The following is an 18,004-nucleotide window of genomic DNA, read 5'->3' as shown; positions in this document are numbered from 1 at the left end:
AACTCGACAGATTATATATCACAGATCCCTCTGTTTTCTCCTGCCCGCTTCTTGCACGTTTTATTGCGGTAATCCATACGGTCTTGCAGGATCTTTGGGAATCCTATAAAACGATTCCCCCTTTGCTTGTCCCCAGCCATTCTGGCATCCTGACCGGTGCAGGTGCATCGGCATCCTGCACCGGCATATTGGCATAAGGGTTCGTGATATATAATCTGTCGAGTTTTGCCTTGTACTGTATCTGTTTTTAAGTGCACATTAAACTCTGACAGCCTGAAATCAACGCTGGTGCCATTCATTTTTTTCTTAAGAGTTTTCCTGCCAATATGGTGGTGTCAACAAAAAGTCACGTAGCGCCCAGAGCTCACTGGTGTGAAATGGCGGGTGTCACCCGCCACCACAGGAGAGTGAATTGATGACACCCTGTTGTTGTTTTTTTCTTAACATTTTGTTTTGCCCAGGTAAAGGCACGCGACCCATTGAAAACAGGCCTGCGATCCACTTTTGGGTCACGAACCACCAGTTGAGAATCACGAACCACCAGTTGAGAATCACTGCTTTAAACATCACCACTGTGCACTGTGAGTCATGTTGAAAAACAACAAGTGGCAAAGATTACTGGCTAGAGCTGAATGTCTGTCTCCTCCTACTCATGAGCATGGGGAGGGAGAGGTCCAGCTTCTCTACATAAATATGAGCTCTGAGACGACAGAAACACGGTCTTCACAGGACATTCCCCCACACCTTAACAAACACTCTGAACCAGGTGAGTGCTGAGATTACTGCAAGAGGGTATTTCTGTGACTACTGCCAAGTACACTCTGGCAGTAAGCATGAACAACTTTTTCTTCCTTTTTCAGATTATTTGTTATAATTTTTGCTGTTTCCATATAACGAAGTTCTTATTCATTTTCAGTCTTCTAAACTGCAGCAGCTATGGCAAGTAAGTACATCAAGTGTCTTATTTTTCAAAACAGACAAAATTTATATTTGCAATATTCATCCTGAATACGCCCACACCTTTGAACGAAATCTCATCATGTTGGTTTTGCAGGTGCAAGCTTTCAGAAGGAGTTTCTGGATGCCCACAATGCCTACAGGGCTTTGCATGGTGCCCCGCCCATGACCATGAACTTGGAGCTTAGTGCTGCAGCTCAGGAAGTGGCAGATCACTGTCTTAAGATAGGTGACTTGAAGCACAGTAAAACTAAGGATGGAGAGAATATCCACTACAGTGGTGGAACTGATAATCCAAAAGGTGTGTTAACCTGCATCGATTATACCTGTCAGGTTTACAGTATGTGTTTCAGCATCACATTTTAAAACAAGAAAACCACTGCTCTCTGCTTTTAATCAGAACGTTTCCTAGCAATAAAACATACTCTTTCTTAATCCAGGTATTATGCTACAGCCTTCTGTTAAAACCACATCTCAAGCTTCACAATGTATTGTTCCTTCTTATTTATGTTTTAGGAAAAGAAGCTGTAGACAACTGGTACAGTGAGATTGAGCATTACGACTGGGACCACCCTGGATACCATGACGACACTGGTAAAACATAACGCTGAATTCCTCCCAGATGTGAAACATGAAAATGAATGAAAACATATTCTTCCAAACTATTCATCACTTAAAGATCAAGCCGTGTTTGGGTGGGGTCACATTGTCTCATTATGTGTGAAGGTTAAAATCAACTTCATGATTTAGTTTCTACAGCTGAGCTTCTTTTATTTTTCACTGCACATTACAGCACAGTAGAATAGTTATTCTACTGTGCTGCGTCCTTCAGGTCATTTTACTCAGGTGGTGTGGAAAGGCTCCACTCAGCTGGGTGTGGGCCTGGCAACTGATGGCGATAATGTCTATGTAGTTGGGCAGTACCGTCCAGCAGGCAACTGCATCGTAGCTGGGGCCTTTGAGGAAAATGTCCTCCCAAAAGGTAATATATTATAAACTAACCTGTTCAAATGGACCTATTTTATGAGTCAGAGGTTACTTGGATATGACTTTTTTCTGCTTATAATTATGCAGCTTACATCCTTGAAATACAGTGATTTTAATTGTGAGTGACCTGTCATAATAATTGATTGCCAGCAGATTACACAATCATATGAATATAACAGAGATTGCAAGTTTTGGTTGTTTTGGTTTTGGACTGTGGCAAAGTAATGTGTGATTAACACTTGCATGCCTCACCACTAACATTTACTTGCACTCTCCAGCGTAAAAGCTGTGCATTTTACAGCTGGAGGAGGAGCTGGATCATCACGCAACACCTCCAGTACAGCAGCTAAAAAAGAAAGGAAAAGATGTACACTCCTATAGATGACCTGGATCTCCCTGCAACTGCCACACACGCTTTTGTTAAACATTTTAAGATGTAAACATACATACAACAATACATAAAATAAACCATTGCATTTTATCAAATTGTCTGGTGCAATATTTTCAGTTCAATTTATATGCAGTACTGTATGTTACTGGATATGTAGAATAATCTCACCAGGAGCAAAACTATGATTTAATGAGAATCACAAAAGGGTGCTTCAGTTAATTTTCATGAGACAAATGTTTCAGGTTTGATGAACACAATGTGAATTATAGTGAACATGGACTATGGCTATGTTTAAAGCCACGGATTTTCACATCTTGACATTTTATTAGAATTAAAAGGTGTTAAAAACAATTTATAAATGTTTGACTTTACTGAAAGATATTTCGATATTTTATAAAGTCATGTGAAAAGTAAAAAAACAAAACAAAACAAAAAAAAACATACCTGAGCAGTGTGGCTGGGTAGATGGATTTATGCTGTTGAATTATAATAACTGAAGCTCCTCAATTGTAACTACAGGATTTTACGCCTTGCACTGCTGCCACATGATTAGCAGGATGAATTATTGCATGACTACGCAGGAATGCAGGTGTTCATAATGAACTGCCAAGTGATTGTTAATGATCCACATGAAAACAGTTCTAAAGAGTTATCAGTAGGTGGCAGTCCAACAGGACAAAACAACACTTGCGCAAATCAGTCTGATGTGGTGCTTACAAAATTCTCACCAAAGAACATTCAGAACAACTCAAATTATAAATTTTCTTTGTTATAGTTACGTTCAAATAACATTAACTGCACTTAAACAAATCCATTTGTTTGTTTCTTTTGTTACGTTTGTCATAAACTAATTTTGCCCTTAAGAGTTAAATTGAGATAATCCATAGATTTGTATAAAGTGCCTCAAAATACACTTCATTAACTGTGACATCCATGTCCAATGTGACATACTGCAAATGGAAACAGAGATTAAATGACTTTAATTAGGAGTTTCTTTTTCAACTTATAATCAGAAACAGAGATTTAACTGTGCAGTGTGTGCTGGGTGTCTGAAAAGCAGGTCTGAGTAGTGTCCAGGTACGTCACAGGTTTGACTCAAGCAGCCTGTCCTGAGACGACTGGAATGGTTTCTGAAGGACACGCTGCACGGTCATCATGTGATTGCCACTTCATCATCAGGATCTAACCATAGGCATATATACACATAATGTATATATGTGTGTGGATCTAACCATACAATACAGTGTGAAATTAAATGTTAGCAGGATCACCCAGCAGCCACGTCACTGAAAGACAAAGACTGCCCCCTTGTGCCTACGAGTGTATTCTTTATGACTCTCCCCCTGCAGTGTTTTAAAGACACCAACTTAGCAAGTGGCTGTGACTAGTGCTGTGATAGAGATACGCTGCTGAAATTCTGTAAACAAATTAGCTGGTGGATGAGGGGAAAAAAATGTTTTCAGAATTACTTCATCCTGTCAAAATCTCACATAAATGCAGCTACCTGGAGCAAGTGACAAATTAGTGTGAAGGCATGAAATAGATCAGTCTGCAGGGAGAAATATTAGTCATAGAAATATGGTCACAAAATAAATCCTTTAATTTTCAATCTATTAATATCCACCACACCAAAAAAATAAATAAATAAAAAAAATAGCAGATTAAGCAAACAGTGACTAATGGATGTTTTACACAGTTTAAGCATCCGACAATAAATCGAGGAAAAGCACTAATTAATAATTGATTTTTATTTACATCCAAAACCGCTATAACCAAGGAAAAAAAAATTAAAATAACATTTTAAAAATGTAAATCCATTAAATTATTACATTTTATGCGAACACCTGAATAAATATATTAAATAATAAATTTACATTATTTTTAATTTATATTAATTCAATTAAATGTGAAATTACTCCGCTGTGTTAACGTGTTAAACCGGCTACAGTGAACCAACTGTAAATCGAATCGCTAACGGTTCCTTTCGTTCGTAGCTCACATTAACGGGCTGTCAAAGATTAGCGCCAGTTTGGTCCAGTTTATTTCTCAGATATAAAAACGGCAGCAGTTCAATTTAACGGCGGAAATGGCGGAAGAAAATACTGGTAATGTTCGTGAACAGACAGCTTCACAGGAAAACACTGCAGGTATAGGCTTCTTGATCATGTAGCTAACCCATAGCTAACTACAGCTAACAAGCTAACTGCTGTTAGCTTAGCCGTTTTTATTAACCGTTGACGTTTTGTATGTACGCTGGATGTTGACACGTTCCTCTCGAAACATTAGAAATTTGTGGAAATACTGAAATATTTGTAGTTAAACTTTCATTAGAAATAAACTTAAATGAAGTTTAACTGGCAGCTGAATATCTGTTAATGACCACAGTTCAACAATTTAAACTGCAAAATACAAATCAGTTGCTTTACACAAATAATACCTTCCCCCAAAATGAATGCTGTTATGGAGAGAAGTATTTACCCACAATAGTTTACTCATATTTAACCCCAGCATAGAATAATGATTTCTTTAATTTGTAAATGCACAGCTTAATTAATATGTGAGGGGAAAAAAATAAATGCTTTCCAATATTTTCTCCCTTCAGGAGGTGAACTCTCAATGATGGAGGACGTGGCTGAGGGGAAATCAAAGAAGCAGCTCCCTGCAGACATGTACTACGTCTACGAGGAGCTTCACTCCAGACCTTCAGTCACACCTGACTCAAAAATACCAGAAAACTTCCTGCACTTCTCGTATCCTTTTTCATCAAAAACATTTCACACTGAAAAACAGAGGTTAATAAACAAATATCGCAAAGAGCATTTACACAGTGTTTCAGCTGACTGTCTTGCAAAAATTTCATATTTTTTATCTCATCCATCAACGAGTTAGCTCTGTCCACAGTAATAGTAAAACTTGCACAAGATACTGTAAACAAGCATATGATTATGATTGCTAGTAGGTTTTGATGCTTAATTCAACCTGCTTTCAGTCACTCCTTTGGTTATGACAGTGGGCGCAGGGCGAACCTGCAGCTCCTGGATGACGAAACTCTGATGTTTATCGCAGGCAACCTGCTTGTCTTACTGGACATTTCCACCAAAGAGCAGAAATACCTACGCTCCTGCAGTGGAGGAGGAATCGGCTCCATCGCGGTAAGATAGCCGACCAGTTGTGTCATGAAAGTTAAGAGTCACACTGACAAACTACTACTTCGGGATAATGAAACTTTGACAGAAAATATGTGGACTTCAGGTTGACTGATTATACTGACTCAAATGTTTGATACAGTATGAAAATTATTTCCAACGCTGGAGCTCTCTATAAGTCTGTCTCCACTCAGAAATGTTTTGGTTGGTGTATTTTTATATATCCTCAAATCTCAAATATCTGGATTATCTATCTGAAGACAAACAAACTCCAATTTCTAAAAATGGATGTGGAACAAACGTACATTATTGTTACTGCTTAGAAACAACGTCTTCATATCTTTGTGTGTGTAAAGGTACACTATAGCAAAAAGTACTTTGCTGTGGCAGAGAAGGGAAACCAGCCCAACATCATAGTCTATGAATACCCCTCGTTACGACCGTATCGCATCCTCAGAGGTAATGGACCAAGATGCATTGCGTTTCCCAACCTTTTTTCCATTCACTGTATTGCCTTATTTGGTGTTTGTAATTTTAACCTGCGTATCTATAGGTGGTGCAGAGCAGGCGTACAGCTTTGTGAACTTTAACCCTGATGGAAACCTGCTGGCTAGCGTGTGCAATGTACGCTACTACATGCTAACACTGTGGGACTGGAAGCAGGAGGAGGTGGTGCTGAGGTACCAGGGCATTTCTCCGGAGGTCTACCAAGTCAGTTTCTCCCCGTACGACCCGGCATTGCTCACATCGTCAGGATCTGGGCACATCATGTAAAGGACACACTGAATGCTATTCAGAACTGGCAGGATTTAAATTGTTAGTTATTTTTTTATAATATATAATATAAAACAACCTCTTTCCCTCTCTCTGTCAGGTTCTGGGAAGTTGCTAGCACAGTCACAGGTCTTAAATTGCAAGGCCGTATGGGAACGTTTGGGTTAGCTGCAGCAACTGATATTGAGAGCTGCATGGAGCTTCCTGATGGAAAGGTGTGTAGGTGTGCTCTAACCGGTTGACTTTGAACGCAAGTCAGATGTGCCAGGAAATGTATCAAGCAAGAGTCTACAGCCTTGTTGGCACCTCTCTGAGACTCTACTTTGGTACAGCAGTACTTTGGGGTGAATGCTGATGTCAGCATGTTAACATGCTATTAGTAATTATTCTAACATGCAGCTATTTAGCAGGTATACGTGTTCTTTCTCTTAGTTTACATTTGTTAATTAGCACAAAGTACAATTGACGGTATGTAAATGTCGTCAGTTATGTTTAGTCATAAATTGTGTATGATAAATAATAATGTCTGTAATGATGGAACAAATGTCTGTAAAAACATGCATTTAATATTTGTTATGATATTTAAATTTTGTCAGTGTAATCCCAGGTGTCCCATTACCTTGATAAAAATATACAGCAGTTGAGTAAATATGAGAGTTCAGATGTTTCAGTATTAACATTTGGTTTGTTTGATGATGGATTTAAAGGATGTAAAATATGTTTAATAATTCATGTTTCTGAGGGAAAACTAAGCTATGAAACAAAGTCAAACCTGCACATGTGAAAAATCTTTTTTCTTTTCTAACCACAAGGTCCACTCAGTAGCTCTCTAGAAGCTTTCAGTCACATCACATGATTTTCCTCACTAGATGCCCACTGCATGTTTTAATAGCTTTTAAAACATAGTTTTCACTTAAAAAAAATTTTGTCCGACAGAAGAGAAGTAAAATGTTCTTCTGACCCTGAAATCTACCGTCATCTCTTCTGTCAGGTGGTGTCTGGCACAGATCGGGGCAACTTGCTGCTGTGGGATAGAAGTGACATAATCATGGAGATTTGTCGTAAGGGCGGGCGGACCTGCCATGCCGGGACAGTCCAGCCGTTTTCCCTAGAAGATGGGCAGCTGTTGACGTTTGGGTCTGATGGGGTGGTCCGAGTAAGATATCTGCTCTGAAGAACCTGGTTCACTTTTAGGTTTTTTGTGACCACTATGACAGCTAACACCTGTTACTGTCGGTCACAGTACAACACTGTAGGTTTACAATATAACATTTTGTGATCCCTCCACGTCATCAGGCCTGGGACTCTGAGAGGATGAGTGGTACTGCCAGTAACAGCGACTGCAGGATGGTTGAGTTGGATCCCCTAAATGAGCTGGTGGTTGGACACGTCGTCCTCTCTTCTATGGTGAAGAGCTCCCTGCCTGACTCCTTTATCTGGTTTGCTCAGGTCAGATATCAGAAGGTCAAATGTCACTTAATGAAAATATTGTTGTGTGTTGTAGCTGTCATCCACCCTTGTCTCAATCCATGTCTCTCTTCTATGTGATCTTGTAGGATTCCCATGGAGCTATCTGGAAACTAGATCTTTCATTCACCAACACAGTGAGTTTCCTATACACCACTTTGGTTTTATAGAAATGTGATGTACATGTTATACTTTACAGTTTATAACATAGTAAGTATTCAAGATTTGGATGTTTCAAACTTTTAACATGTGTTGTAAAATGTTGCTGTAATAAACACAGTGAGTTCAGTGTAATAATCATTTTTGTGTCACCTGTGTGTGCAGACTCTTGATCCCGAGTGCCTGTTTTCCTTCCACACCGGAGCGATCAAGGGCCTGGATATATCAAAGAAATCCCATCTGATGGCCACGACCACTCTAGACCGTAAGTCAGGCACCATTTCACACCTGCACACATAATGTACATGCACCAGCTGTACACACACACACACACCAGCCGTAACAGGTACTTTGTCTGCATCTGCCCCTTCTGTCCAGATTCTGTCAAAGTTTTTGACTTTCTGGAAAAAAGAGAATTGACCACGATTTGTTTCAATCAAGGCGGCACTGCTCTCACCTGGGCTCCACTGTCGGTAAGTGTGTCCATAAATACGTGAGCCATGTTAGCACATTAAGTGTGCTAAGAGAAAACTAACCTGGTGTTTTCCTTTACGTCACTCAGAGTGGATGTTCACTGGTGATAGGCTTTGAGGATGGGGTGGTCCGCTTAGTGGAGCTGTACAACCCTCAGAAACTGCATGTGGCTGCGGGGCACAGCAGCAAAGAAGATGCCAATCTGAGACTCAAACAGGCCTTCAAACCCCACAATGCTGCTGTAACTGCTTTGGCATATGAGCAAAATGGAGAGATCTTAGCCACGGGGGTAAAACAGTGTTTCTCACTATGAACTACAATTTTAGGATTATGATAAGTCAGTCTGTACATGTGTGCCACAGTTCAAATGAGGCTTTTATTTAAGAAGACTGGCCTAAGGCTGCAGACAAGTCTTAAGTCCAAACAGAAAGGCTAAACTTCCAAAACATTGCAATACTGAATTAATGACTTGGTTGATTTTGGGCCAATATCTGTTACATATATTCGGTTATAAAATCCTATAGTGCACAAAATGCAAGATACAAGATGATACAGTACATGTACGGCACAAGTATGGGAAGTATGCAAGTATGCAACCAAAACTTGCAAGTATATGTTCAGTTTTTTATTTATTTGTAACCGAATAGAAAGTTTGTTACTTTTGTTAGTCCATTGTGTTGTTTTCATTTGTTTGCTCTTTGTTTCACCTTTCTCACTTTTCCCCACCTGCTTCCTGATCAGAGTGCAGACTGTACTGTGTTTTTCTTCACTGTTGGGGTTAATTACAATCCCATTGGTTTTATTCACGTTCCTGGGAGAGTACAAGCGCTGGAATGGTCACCTCATTCTCATGTAAGTCTCCGCCGTACAGGGAAGTCCTCATCAATTTATCCACCCCATCCCCAGCGCAAAAAATCTTTAAACAGAATAGTTTTTGTTTTGTTTTGCACAGGAAGAAAAAAGTCTGCTCGTTCTGTGTCAAAGCGGTCACGTAGTTGAGGTGCAGTGTCCTGATCCTGAGGCCCAGCAGCCGTCCCACACCTTTCATCTGTCTGAGCTTCCCAGCAGATCATTCAGGTTCAAGAGCATCAAATCTCAAATAAAGGTGTGAACATTCTCTGTCCTAGCTTTACCTTGTTAAGCTTTGATAGAATACATATTGTATGTGTTTTTAATATATTTTACAGCGTAATCACTCCTGATATCAGTCTGTTGCCATTTCATTTATGTATATCTGTACCCTTGTCATGCCATCTTAATGTTTATCTAACTATCACCAATTCACATCAGATCATGTGCTTTTTTTAAATTGTGTGTGTTTCAGAGAGAGGAGGAAATTGCAAGACGTCAAGCCATAAAGGAGAAGAAGAGGAAAGAGAGAGAAGAGCAGTTAAAAAAATCAAAGCAACCAGATGCAGAACTAGAAGAAGAGGAAGAGGAAGCGGAAGAAGAGTTACCGCCTCTCTACATCCCTGACCCTCCAAGTCCTCTCTACTGTGGCTTCTACTCACAGCCTGGCCAGTTCTGGCTCTCCATGGTACACTCAGACACACACACGATGCATTTATTGCCACTTCACAATTATATTTCAGTAGACAGTAGCTAATAACAACTAGGAGCTTTTAGGAAATTACTCCAGTTCGATGAATAATTTCTGGATATATCAAATGGAAATTAAAGGATGTGGGTTAATGCCAGTGTTCTACAGTCATACAAAACTATTTTAAAAGACATAGATACCATCATCCAAAGAAGCGGTGTTTGATTACTATTTTTTTCCTACATATAAAACCGTACGTACATATATATTTGAGGCCAGTAGTTCGTATTGGTACCATAATTATCAGACACTGTCCAATATCAGATGTGTTCAAATTTTTAATGAGATGCTGTAATTACTTTTACAATTGATCATTGTCTCCGTTTCTCATTTTAAAGTATAATATATATATATATATATAAAAAACAAATAAATAACAACAGTACTAGAAGCTGCAGGCAGGGCATATTAGCTAAGGCCTAACCCATCAACAAATGAAGTGATAATACTGCATTCATTGCACATATATCCGTAATGTTTTCACTTTTGTGTTTATCTGCATGTCTTGTAGGGAGGATTTGACTCGGGTTACTTGTATCACTGTAAGTTCTCTGACAATCAAGATGAGGATCCTGGGAAGTGGCAAGATGAACCCTTTGGCTTCCTGCCTGTCGATAACGCAGACAATGACCCCATTCACGTAGTCACGTTCAGGTAGCCGGAGAGCAAATTAACAAATCAGTATCCCTTTTTGTCAACAATGACTCAGTGTTTGAGTGTTCAAAAGTTGGCAAAGATGATAGATGATTCCATGTTTTTATTGTCTTTGTGATTGTTCTTAGTAACCCTAGTTTCAGTACGTTCAGCAACAATTTGATCTGTTTAAAGTAGCAGTTGAAATGTCCTTCACAGACGTTTTGTTTTCAACAGCTCCAACAGGGAGCTTCTGCTCTGTGGCATGCACTCAGGCTCCCTCAGAGTTTACCCTCTAGAGCCTGGAGATCACAGCCTCACCTCCATGCAGGCTTACTGGACTCTCAGCGTCCATGACAATGAGTATGGACACCTGCGGCACATCCGCTTTAGCTACGACAACCACTTTGTGCTGACAGGAGGAGACGATGGGAACATCTTTTCATTCAGTTTGCTTCCTCCAGAGGAGCTACAGAAGCATCTGCAGATAAAGAGGGCCAGGGTTCCTTCGCCCAAGGTCAGTACACAGATTGGCTCTATGGATAACAAAGTCAGTCTGTTAGCTTTTTCCACACTGACTCACACATCATTCAGAATTTTGGTTGTTATTGAGTGGAGTTTGGAGATGTATAAAATAATCTTGTGCACATGCTTTTCTTATAGGCTGGTACTGAGTATGATGCATTGGCCCAGGACATTGAACACCTTGCAGCCTACAGGTGAGAATCCTGGTTAGGGTAAATTTGGTCTCCCTGTTTTGCTCTGTCAGTCCGTTCAGTTTACTGTTTTCGTGTCTTTCTGTGTATCTGCCTTCTTTTGTTCTGTCTGCTTTTGGAAATTATTTGTGGAGTAGATAACAGCATATTGTTATTAATAGTTTATATTGATTTTGTTACAGACAATGTGATTTCAGAAATGATGAGGTTGTACTGCTCTTGGTGTCTGTGACAATCAACAAAATAATGAAGGTTTTATCACTTGTAATTTATGAAATCTACCGTGACTCCCTCCAGTTTAGAGACAGCCAAGCAGAAGCATCAAAATGATCATCTACTTCAAAAGACCGAACTAAGACACACGGAACAGCGGAAGAAGCTGTCTGAGCTGCAGAAGAAGTATGAACAAGTGCTGAAAGTCAACCGGAGTCTGCCAGAGCACATCCGCCTGAAACCTGAGGTACAGACACACACAGAGTTCCTACAATGTTGCCCCTGAAGATGTTATCTTACAAAATAGACTTTAACTTACAGGTTTGTGTGATATAAATAAATCTACCAAAGCCTCTGCTTTACGTACACCTTTTAATACCTTTTGGTCATTGAAGTCAGAGAAATACAACAGTGTGGGAGTGTATGTGTGGGTGTTTAGGAGCTGCAGCTGGACCCACGGTTTTATGAACATATAGAAAGGATAAAGGCTGAGCGTGTGACGGAGGTCAGGATGCAGTTGGCCTTGGAGCAGGAGCGCTGCAACATAGAATTCAACAAACTACAGAACTGGTACACACGGACACAAACGACATGTTCTTAATGAAACCCTTAACTCACCAAGTTTAATTCTGACATTCATCTACACTTAATCTGCACCTCTCAGTACTCCAATCTAATTTAAAAACAGAAAGGAGGCCATATGAGTCATGCATTATTTTTTTGCCAATAGCGTTCCCAAATATAGTCTCTCTTTACTCAACTTCTTCTTGCCGTGAGTTATTATTGACATAAGCAGACTTCTAAGAAGATCTGATTTATTTTCAGTAAAGTTAGCAGAGCATCCAACTAATATTTCTTTCTTCAGGTTCAAGGCCACTGCAGAGGCTAACACAGTAACTGTGGTGGCCATCCACACCGAACACAAGGTCTCTACCTACCATCTGCCACCGGTCCTCACCAGTCATTTGCCTCAGATGAGCAAACCCATCTCGCCTGATGGAGAGAGAGATACTACTCAGAGTCACACAAAATCCAGAGTTGAGCCTGCAACAGGCATCAGCCAGACAGGGGGTAGGGAAGTATTTCCGATTTTCTTTCAACTGTCGAAGACATTGTTGGTCTCTCACTTATGAGTGCTTTGCAGAGGAGGAGGTACTACGTCCCCCAGACATTCGCCCAAGGGTAAGGCTGGGAGATTGGCAGGAGAAAAGGCTTCGTAAGGCTGCAAAGAGAGCTGATCAAGCTCGAGCCAAAATAGACAAGAGGAAGCAGGAATGGGCCCATCTGTGAGTGTCAGGTTCAGCAACACCAGCTCAGTCTTCTGGGCTACAGTTGGAATTGCATGTTTTGTCTTATTCTTGAAATATGCTGAAAAAGATCCCAGACCAACCAGCTACGGGCTGCTGGTGATAAGATTAATTAACTATTACTCTTGCAATGTCTCTGCAGTAGCTAACTGTTGGTTTCTCAGTTATGCCGAAAAACCAGACAAGAACTATGAGGACCCAGAGGATGTGCAGGCCATCTGCGAAGCCAAAGAGAACACTGGAGACTTAACGCTGAAGTCCGATGTTTCTGCGTCAATAAACCTGAGGATCATTTCTGAAAGGAAGAGGGAAGAGCTAAATGCCCTGGAGGAAAATGTACAAAGTTACACAGCAACACACATACTAACACAGATCATTCACAACCTTAAATTCTTCACCCCTTTTTCATAATTTAGACTTTAAAGTTAAGAGAGTAATACATTTTGGATATATATACAATTTCAAGCATACTAATTTTGCACACCTCAGTATTTGTCTGCAAAATCTGCAGGTATAGCAGATTCATTCAGTGACGTCTTCTATATAACCAGGTCTATAAAGAGAAGCTTGAGATGAATGGACGAATTGTGGCGTTGCGGGACTCCAAGATTCACCTGGTTTCTTGGTTGCGTGCTCAGACTCAGCAGCTGCAGAAGGTCCAGCAGCGTCTGGCAATCCATCTCCATTTAATTCCACCCAACCTGCCCATCATACTACCAGAGGAAACCCCAGAGAAGTGGCTGCAGTACAAGCTCTCCGCTTTGGAGCGATACAGGGTTCTGAGGGAACAAAGGTACTGGAAGCCTCAGAAGAATCAGACCAAAGTAGACAGTATATACTGTACTTTACATTGTCTAGAAAATTATTCTTTAAAAGATGAGCAAATGTATAGCAGCCATACAGTGTCACTTATGGCTGCTATACATCAGCAAATCACATTCAGTGTTGTCTGAACAGATTTCCCTATTTTCTAAATGATTGCACACGAATACTTCATTTCACACATTCAGTTGCATTTTCATGCAGGGTTTTTAAACAAAGTAGTTGTTCTGGGTGGGACCAAAACTTTTAAGATTGATTTAATGCTTTTAAAGAAATATAGCTACTCTTACATTCAAACAGGTGTAAAGCTATTAAGCAGGAAGAGCGAGATGATGTCTGTTGGAACAGCTGCGAGGTTGCAAGTCTGTTGGAGCAGATGAAAAAAGAAATGGAGCTTGAGGAGAAAAAAAAGGAACAAGAGCAGAACATCGAAGAAGAGAAAACCGCAGTATGTGAAGAAGCAGAGCTGAGCGAGCTGGAGGAGGAGCTGCTGAGGGAAGAGGAGATCAGACTGCTGTATGAGCAGGACTCACTGTTGAGAAAGGTCCTCGATATTTTGTATATATTTTGACTTTGGTCAAATAAAAGCCCATTAAGTTAGATAAAATGTGTAATCATAAGTAAAATATCTGGGTTCTTATAGCATTTGATCTTACAGTGTAAAAATTGTAATATAATCGTTGTATAATTATATATTTGTAATATAATGGATTTTTTTTTCACCTTTAGATGGAGAGTTCAATGAGCCAGTTTGATATGGAACTAGTACTGCTGCATCAGCAGAAAGTGCATCTGGACTCCCAGCTCAAGCTGGCTGACCTCCACCAGGTGACACTCGTCCAGGAGATGCTGCTCCTCAGGCAGTTCGAGGGGAGAGAGGGCCTCCTGCAGGAGAAGCTCACCGGATACATTAAGAAGGAGAAAAGCATCAGAGTGAGGGAGTTATTGTGTGTTATTGTATTGTTATTGTTATTCCATATCACTTTAACAGTCTGTTTAAAATGCCATACCAGGATTTATGTGTGCTCCTATATTGTATATGTAGTTACTGTAATATCGCTGACAGTGTTTAGTAATTTGATTTTCTTCTTTCAAACAGACTTTTGTTTTTCAACAATGAACAAAAATGAGGCTCTCTTACAATACTGCTGTGGCCCAAATGTCACAGGGGTAGATGTCATTCAAAATCTCTTCACATTGTGACTTAACTGTCGTGGTCTGCTAACGGGGTGTAGATTTATTTCAGTATTAGCTGTTAATACCTGCTCATTACAGTATCCATTCTCTGTTTCTGGACAGGCCGAGCTGGAGAGGTCGAAGGAAGAGCTGGAACAGAAGCAGAGAGAAATAGTCAAGTTGCAGGAAAGAGAGAAGGCTCTGTGTTCCACCTTCCAAGCCTCTCTGGGTGAAGAAAATGAGTTTGAAGAGTTTCTAACCAGAGTCTTTAAGAAGAAGATCAAACGTGTCAAGAAGAAGGAACAGAAAGAAAACGAAGGTGAGGGAAAGTAATCAGTGTGTGTAATTTGTGTGATACAGTGTGTGTGTGTGTCAATATTAGGTTGTGCATGTGTCCTACATGATCCAAATGTGTGTTTGAATATGTAGGTCAGGAGAGTGATGAAGACTCTGATGAAGATGACTGGGATGAGGAGGATGATGAGGATTACAGTAGCACACTGGAAGGAGCTGCTATTGATGACAGCGTTTGCCCTTCAGGTTAATATTGTAACATAAGGATGGTTCCTTTTGTTCTGTCAGAGTAACATGTCAGTGCAGTCTGTCTAATAAAGGTCCTTGTTTTCCTTGTTGAATCATTATGTGTTTCAGTTTCGCATTAGCTTCAACTTTACGTGTAAATGTTTCTCTGTCTCAGGATGTGATCCGGAATTGTTTGAGTACACGCTGAAGCTGCGAGAGCGTCGGCTGGACTTGGAGGAATTGTTGTCGCAGGAGAAGAAGATGGCTGAAGTTCTGAAGATAGAAAGTGACTCCCTCGCCAAGAAGGTCACACTCTGTTTTCATGTCTCCTATAATATAATAATACACTGCCTGGCCAAAAAAAGAGTCGCCACTAAAAAAAAAAATAAATTACACACACTACTATTTTGTTGGACTACCTTTAGCTTTGATTACAGCATGCATTCACTGTGGCATTGTCTCAATAAGCTTCTGCAATGTCACCAGATTTATTTCCATCCAGTGTTGCATTCATTTTTCACCAAGATCTTGTACTGATGATGGGAGAGTCTCTTCTCATTTCTTAAACGACATGGTTGTTTAAGAATTGAGAAGCTACTCATTGCATCAGTTGGGGTTAAATAACTTGTTGCCAGTTGAAAGATAATCACCCATGCAGTAATTATACAATAGGAGGCTCCTACCTATTTGCTCAGTTAAATCCAGGTGGTGACTTCTGTTTTGGCCAGGCAGTGTATGTTCATATGTGTACACGTGTGTGTTTGTGTTCAATTTTGCCTCTGCAGGAGAAAACGGTGAAGAGCTGTCAGAAGGCGGTAGTGGATGACTTGGAGCTAGTCAACAGGGAGATACAGCAGAAAATGAACCAACTGGATGTGGTAGTTCCTCTTAAACTACATCAGGTAAACATTCAACACTGTGAGGTTCCTCTAAAAACAAAACAACTTCAGGCTAAGATTAGTAACTTTGGAGGATTAAGGGCAGTATTTTGCTCAGTGGTATTAATTTCCAGGTTTAAAAAATAGTTTAAAAAAGTTTAAGGTTTAAAAGATCTCAAAAGCTGTTGTGGTGTTTTTTCACACACATTTAATGTAGTTTAAAATATAAAGTCATTTTCATGTTCAGAGTTTTTACATTTGTTGTTTTCCTTCCACCTTCTCCTTATCTCTCAGATTCAGTTTGTCGATAACGACTCGGTGCCATCAGACTTGAGTGAAACGTTGGTGCTGGACAGCGCACAGCTGAACAAGCTACAGGAGCGTATCAAGGAGCTGCAGGTGGAAAACAAGCATCAGCGAGAGCTGTACCATCAAACTTGCCATCAGCGCACCAGTCTCATCAGCGGCCTCAAGGACATGACAGATGAGATCCAGGGTTAGACACACATAGACCAACACCTTGGCTTTGAAGAGCTGAAGCTCCCATCCAGTTAAACCTGAAAACCTATGACGTGTAAAGATACAATATCTCATCTGTGTGTTTGTGTGTGTCTTATATATGTGTGTGTGTGTGCGTGTGTATAGTACTGGAAGAACGATGCAATGGGCTGATGATGACAAAGTTTGGGAGGCTGGTGGATCTGGATGCTCTGCAGGTGCAGAAAGGGAACAGGAGGCTGGAGGAGCTCAAACAGGAACAGCACCTCAGAGAAGATGCACATGCCGAGGAGATCAAGCACTGGGATGTATGTTGACAGTGTGTGAGAGAGAGATAGAGATATGGAACATAATGAAATGATTTAGATTGGAATAAGTTCATTACTACTTTTTGGATTTGTGTTCTTGGAAAATTTAGGCAAAAGTAGATGAGGCCCGTGCTGGTCTGTTTGAGATGACCGGACGCAACACAGAGCTTCTCCGCACAGTCACAAGCCTCATGAAGGAGAAGAGTGAATTGGAGCGTAGACTGCTGGCCAGGCAGAAGAAAGTGGTAATTGCAGTCATTTTATATTTATTATTAATCAGTGGGGAAGTGGGGATTCACGATCTTTACATGCGCAAGTGTACGGTTACAATATGTTACACAGGATTACACTACACTTTCCTTAGCCTGAGCTTTTGTTAATGTTATTTATAGTCTGTCTGCACTGCTGATAGAGGAAAGTGTCTCTGAACTCTCCTTCAAACAAACTTTGAGATGTGCTAAGTATGAGCACAAATTAGTACATCACTAACATTCACTAACATCAGCAACTTCATAGTCAGCATTGTATCAGCATTTTAACTTTTCTTCTTTTTCCATTTTCCACTGAGTGACTTTGTGACTTCTAAACTGTTTGAGTAGACATGGGTTTATGTGTATTCAGGGCAAACTGCAGTACCAGGATTACAGCAGATATGAGATCCAGGAGGACATTCGAAGGCTCGAGGAAAAGGTGAAAACACAATCACAGCAGGAGGAAACCCTCAGGAGAGAGATCGACCTCCTGACCCGTAAAGGAGGCCACGTCACGCGCCCCAGCCAGGTCCGTCTACCCCTGATCACCTCGACTACTTCTACAGGCCACGTTCACACTGGCAAACAAGAAGTTAAACTTAAACACAAAGCACAAAACTCACCCAGCAAGAAAGAGAGTTAATTAAGTGAACACAGAGGCAGAAGCTGTGCAAACATCTATAGTATATGTTACAAGTTCGAGTTTATTGTCATTTAACAGTAGT

The 18,004-nt window shown here is 40.4% G+C and overlaps 2 protein-coding genes across 2 annotated transcripts; both read left to right on the top strand.

The window, feature by feature from the left end:
* Positions 1 to 936: 936 nt before the first annotated feature.
* Positions 937 to 2,054, top strand: LOC311498287 (Golgi-associated plant pathogenesis-related protein 1-like; the record flags this gene model as incomplete). Its single annotated transcript, XM_084558821.1, has 5 exons — positions 937 to 943; positions 1,055 to 1,258; positions 1,474 to 1,551; positions 1,790 to 1,939; positions 2,032 to 2,054. The coding sequence occupies 5 exons, from the start codon at positions 937 to 939 to the stop codon at positions 2,052 to 2,054; spliced, it is 462 nt and encodes a 153-aa protein (XP_084414947.1).
* Positions 2,055 to 4,238: 2,184 nt separating this feature from the next.
* LOC311498174 (cilia- and flagella-associated protein 44-like) lies at positions 4,239 to 17,992 on the top strand. The gene is made up of 34 exons (XM_084558643.1): positions 4,239 to 4,482; positions 4,938 to 5,085; positions 5,325 to 5,487; positions 5,838 to 5,940; positions 6,035 to 6,251; positions 6,356 to 6,470; positions 7,247 to 7,411; positions 7,552 to 7,704; positions 7,812 to 7,859; positions 8,047 to 8,146; positions 8,260 to 8,354; positions 8,444 to 8,644; positions 9,097 to 9,207; positions 9,308 to 9,460; positions 9,680 to 9,892; positions 10,467 to 10,609; positions 10,826 to 11,105; positions 11,252 to 11,307; positions 11,602 to 11,764; positions 11,957 to 12,087; positions 12,383 to 12,588; positions 12,662 to 12,803; positions 12,989 to 13,160; positions 13,376 to 13,617; positions 13,947 to 14,190; positions 14,376 to 14,579; positions 14,946 to 15,141; positions 15,252 to 15,362; positions 15,520 to 15,650; positions 16,130 to 16,246; positions 16,517 to 16,718; positions 16,868 to 17,028; positions 17,139 to 17,273; positions 17,650 to 17,992. The coding sequence occupies exons 1-34, from the start codon at positions 4,422 to 4,424 to the stop codon at positions 17,920 to 17,922; spliced, it is 5,355 nt and encodes a 1,784-aa protein (XP_084414769.1). The 5' UTR covers positions 4,239 to 4,421; the 3' UTR covers positions 17,923 to 17,992.
* Positions 17,993 to 18,004: the final 12 nt, after the last annotated feature.

Source organism: Chelon labrosus, assembly GCF_963514085.1.
Source record: "Chelon labrosus genome assembly, chromosome: 13".
Lineage (NCBI taxonomy): Eukaryota > Metazoa > Chordata > Actinopteri > Mugiliformes > Mugilidae > Chelon > Chelon labrosus.
Note: the sequence above shows the minus strand (reverse complement) of the source record. Positions and strands in the feature narration are given on the sequence as shown.

What these genes read in the sequence shown, in the direction of transcription:
- LOC311498174 (XM_084558643.1), top strand. Translation starts at nt 4,422, where the DNA reads ATGGCGGAAGAAAATACTGGTAATGTTCGTGAACAGACAGCTTCACAG. An exon ending in GAAAACTTCCTGCACTTCTC is followed by an intron (nt 5,086 to 5,324) that starts GTATCCTTTTTC and finishes ACCTGCTTTCAG; the next exon opens with TCACTCCTTTGGTTATGACA. An exon ending in GGAACAGAAAGAAAACGAAG is followed by an intron (nt 15,142 to 15,251) that starts GTGAGGGAAAGT and finishes TTGAATATGTAG; the next exon opens with GTCAGGAGAGTGATGAAGAC.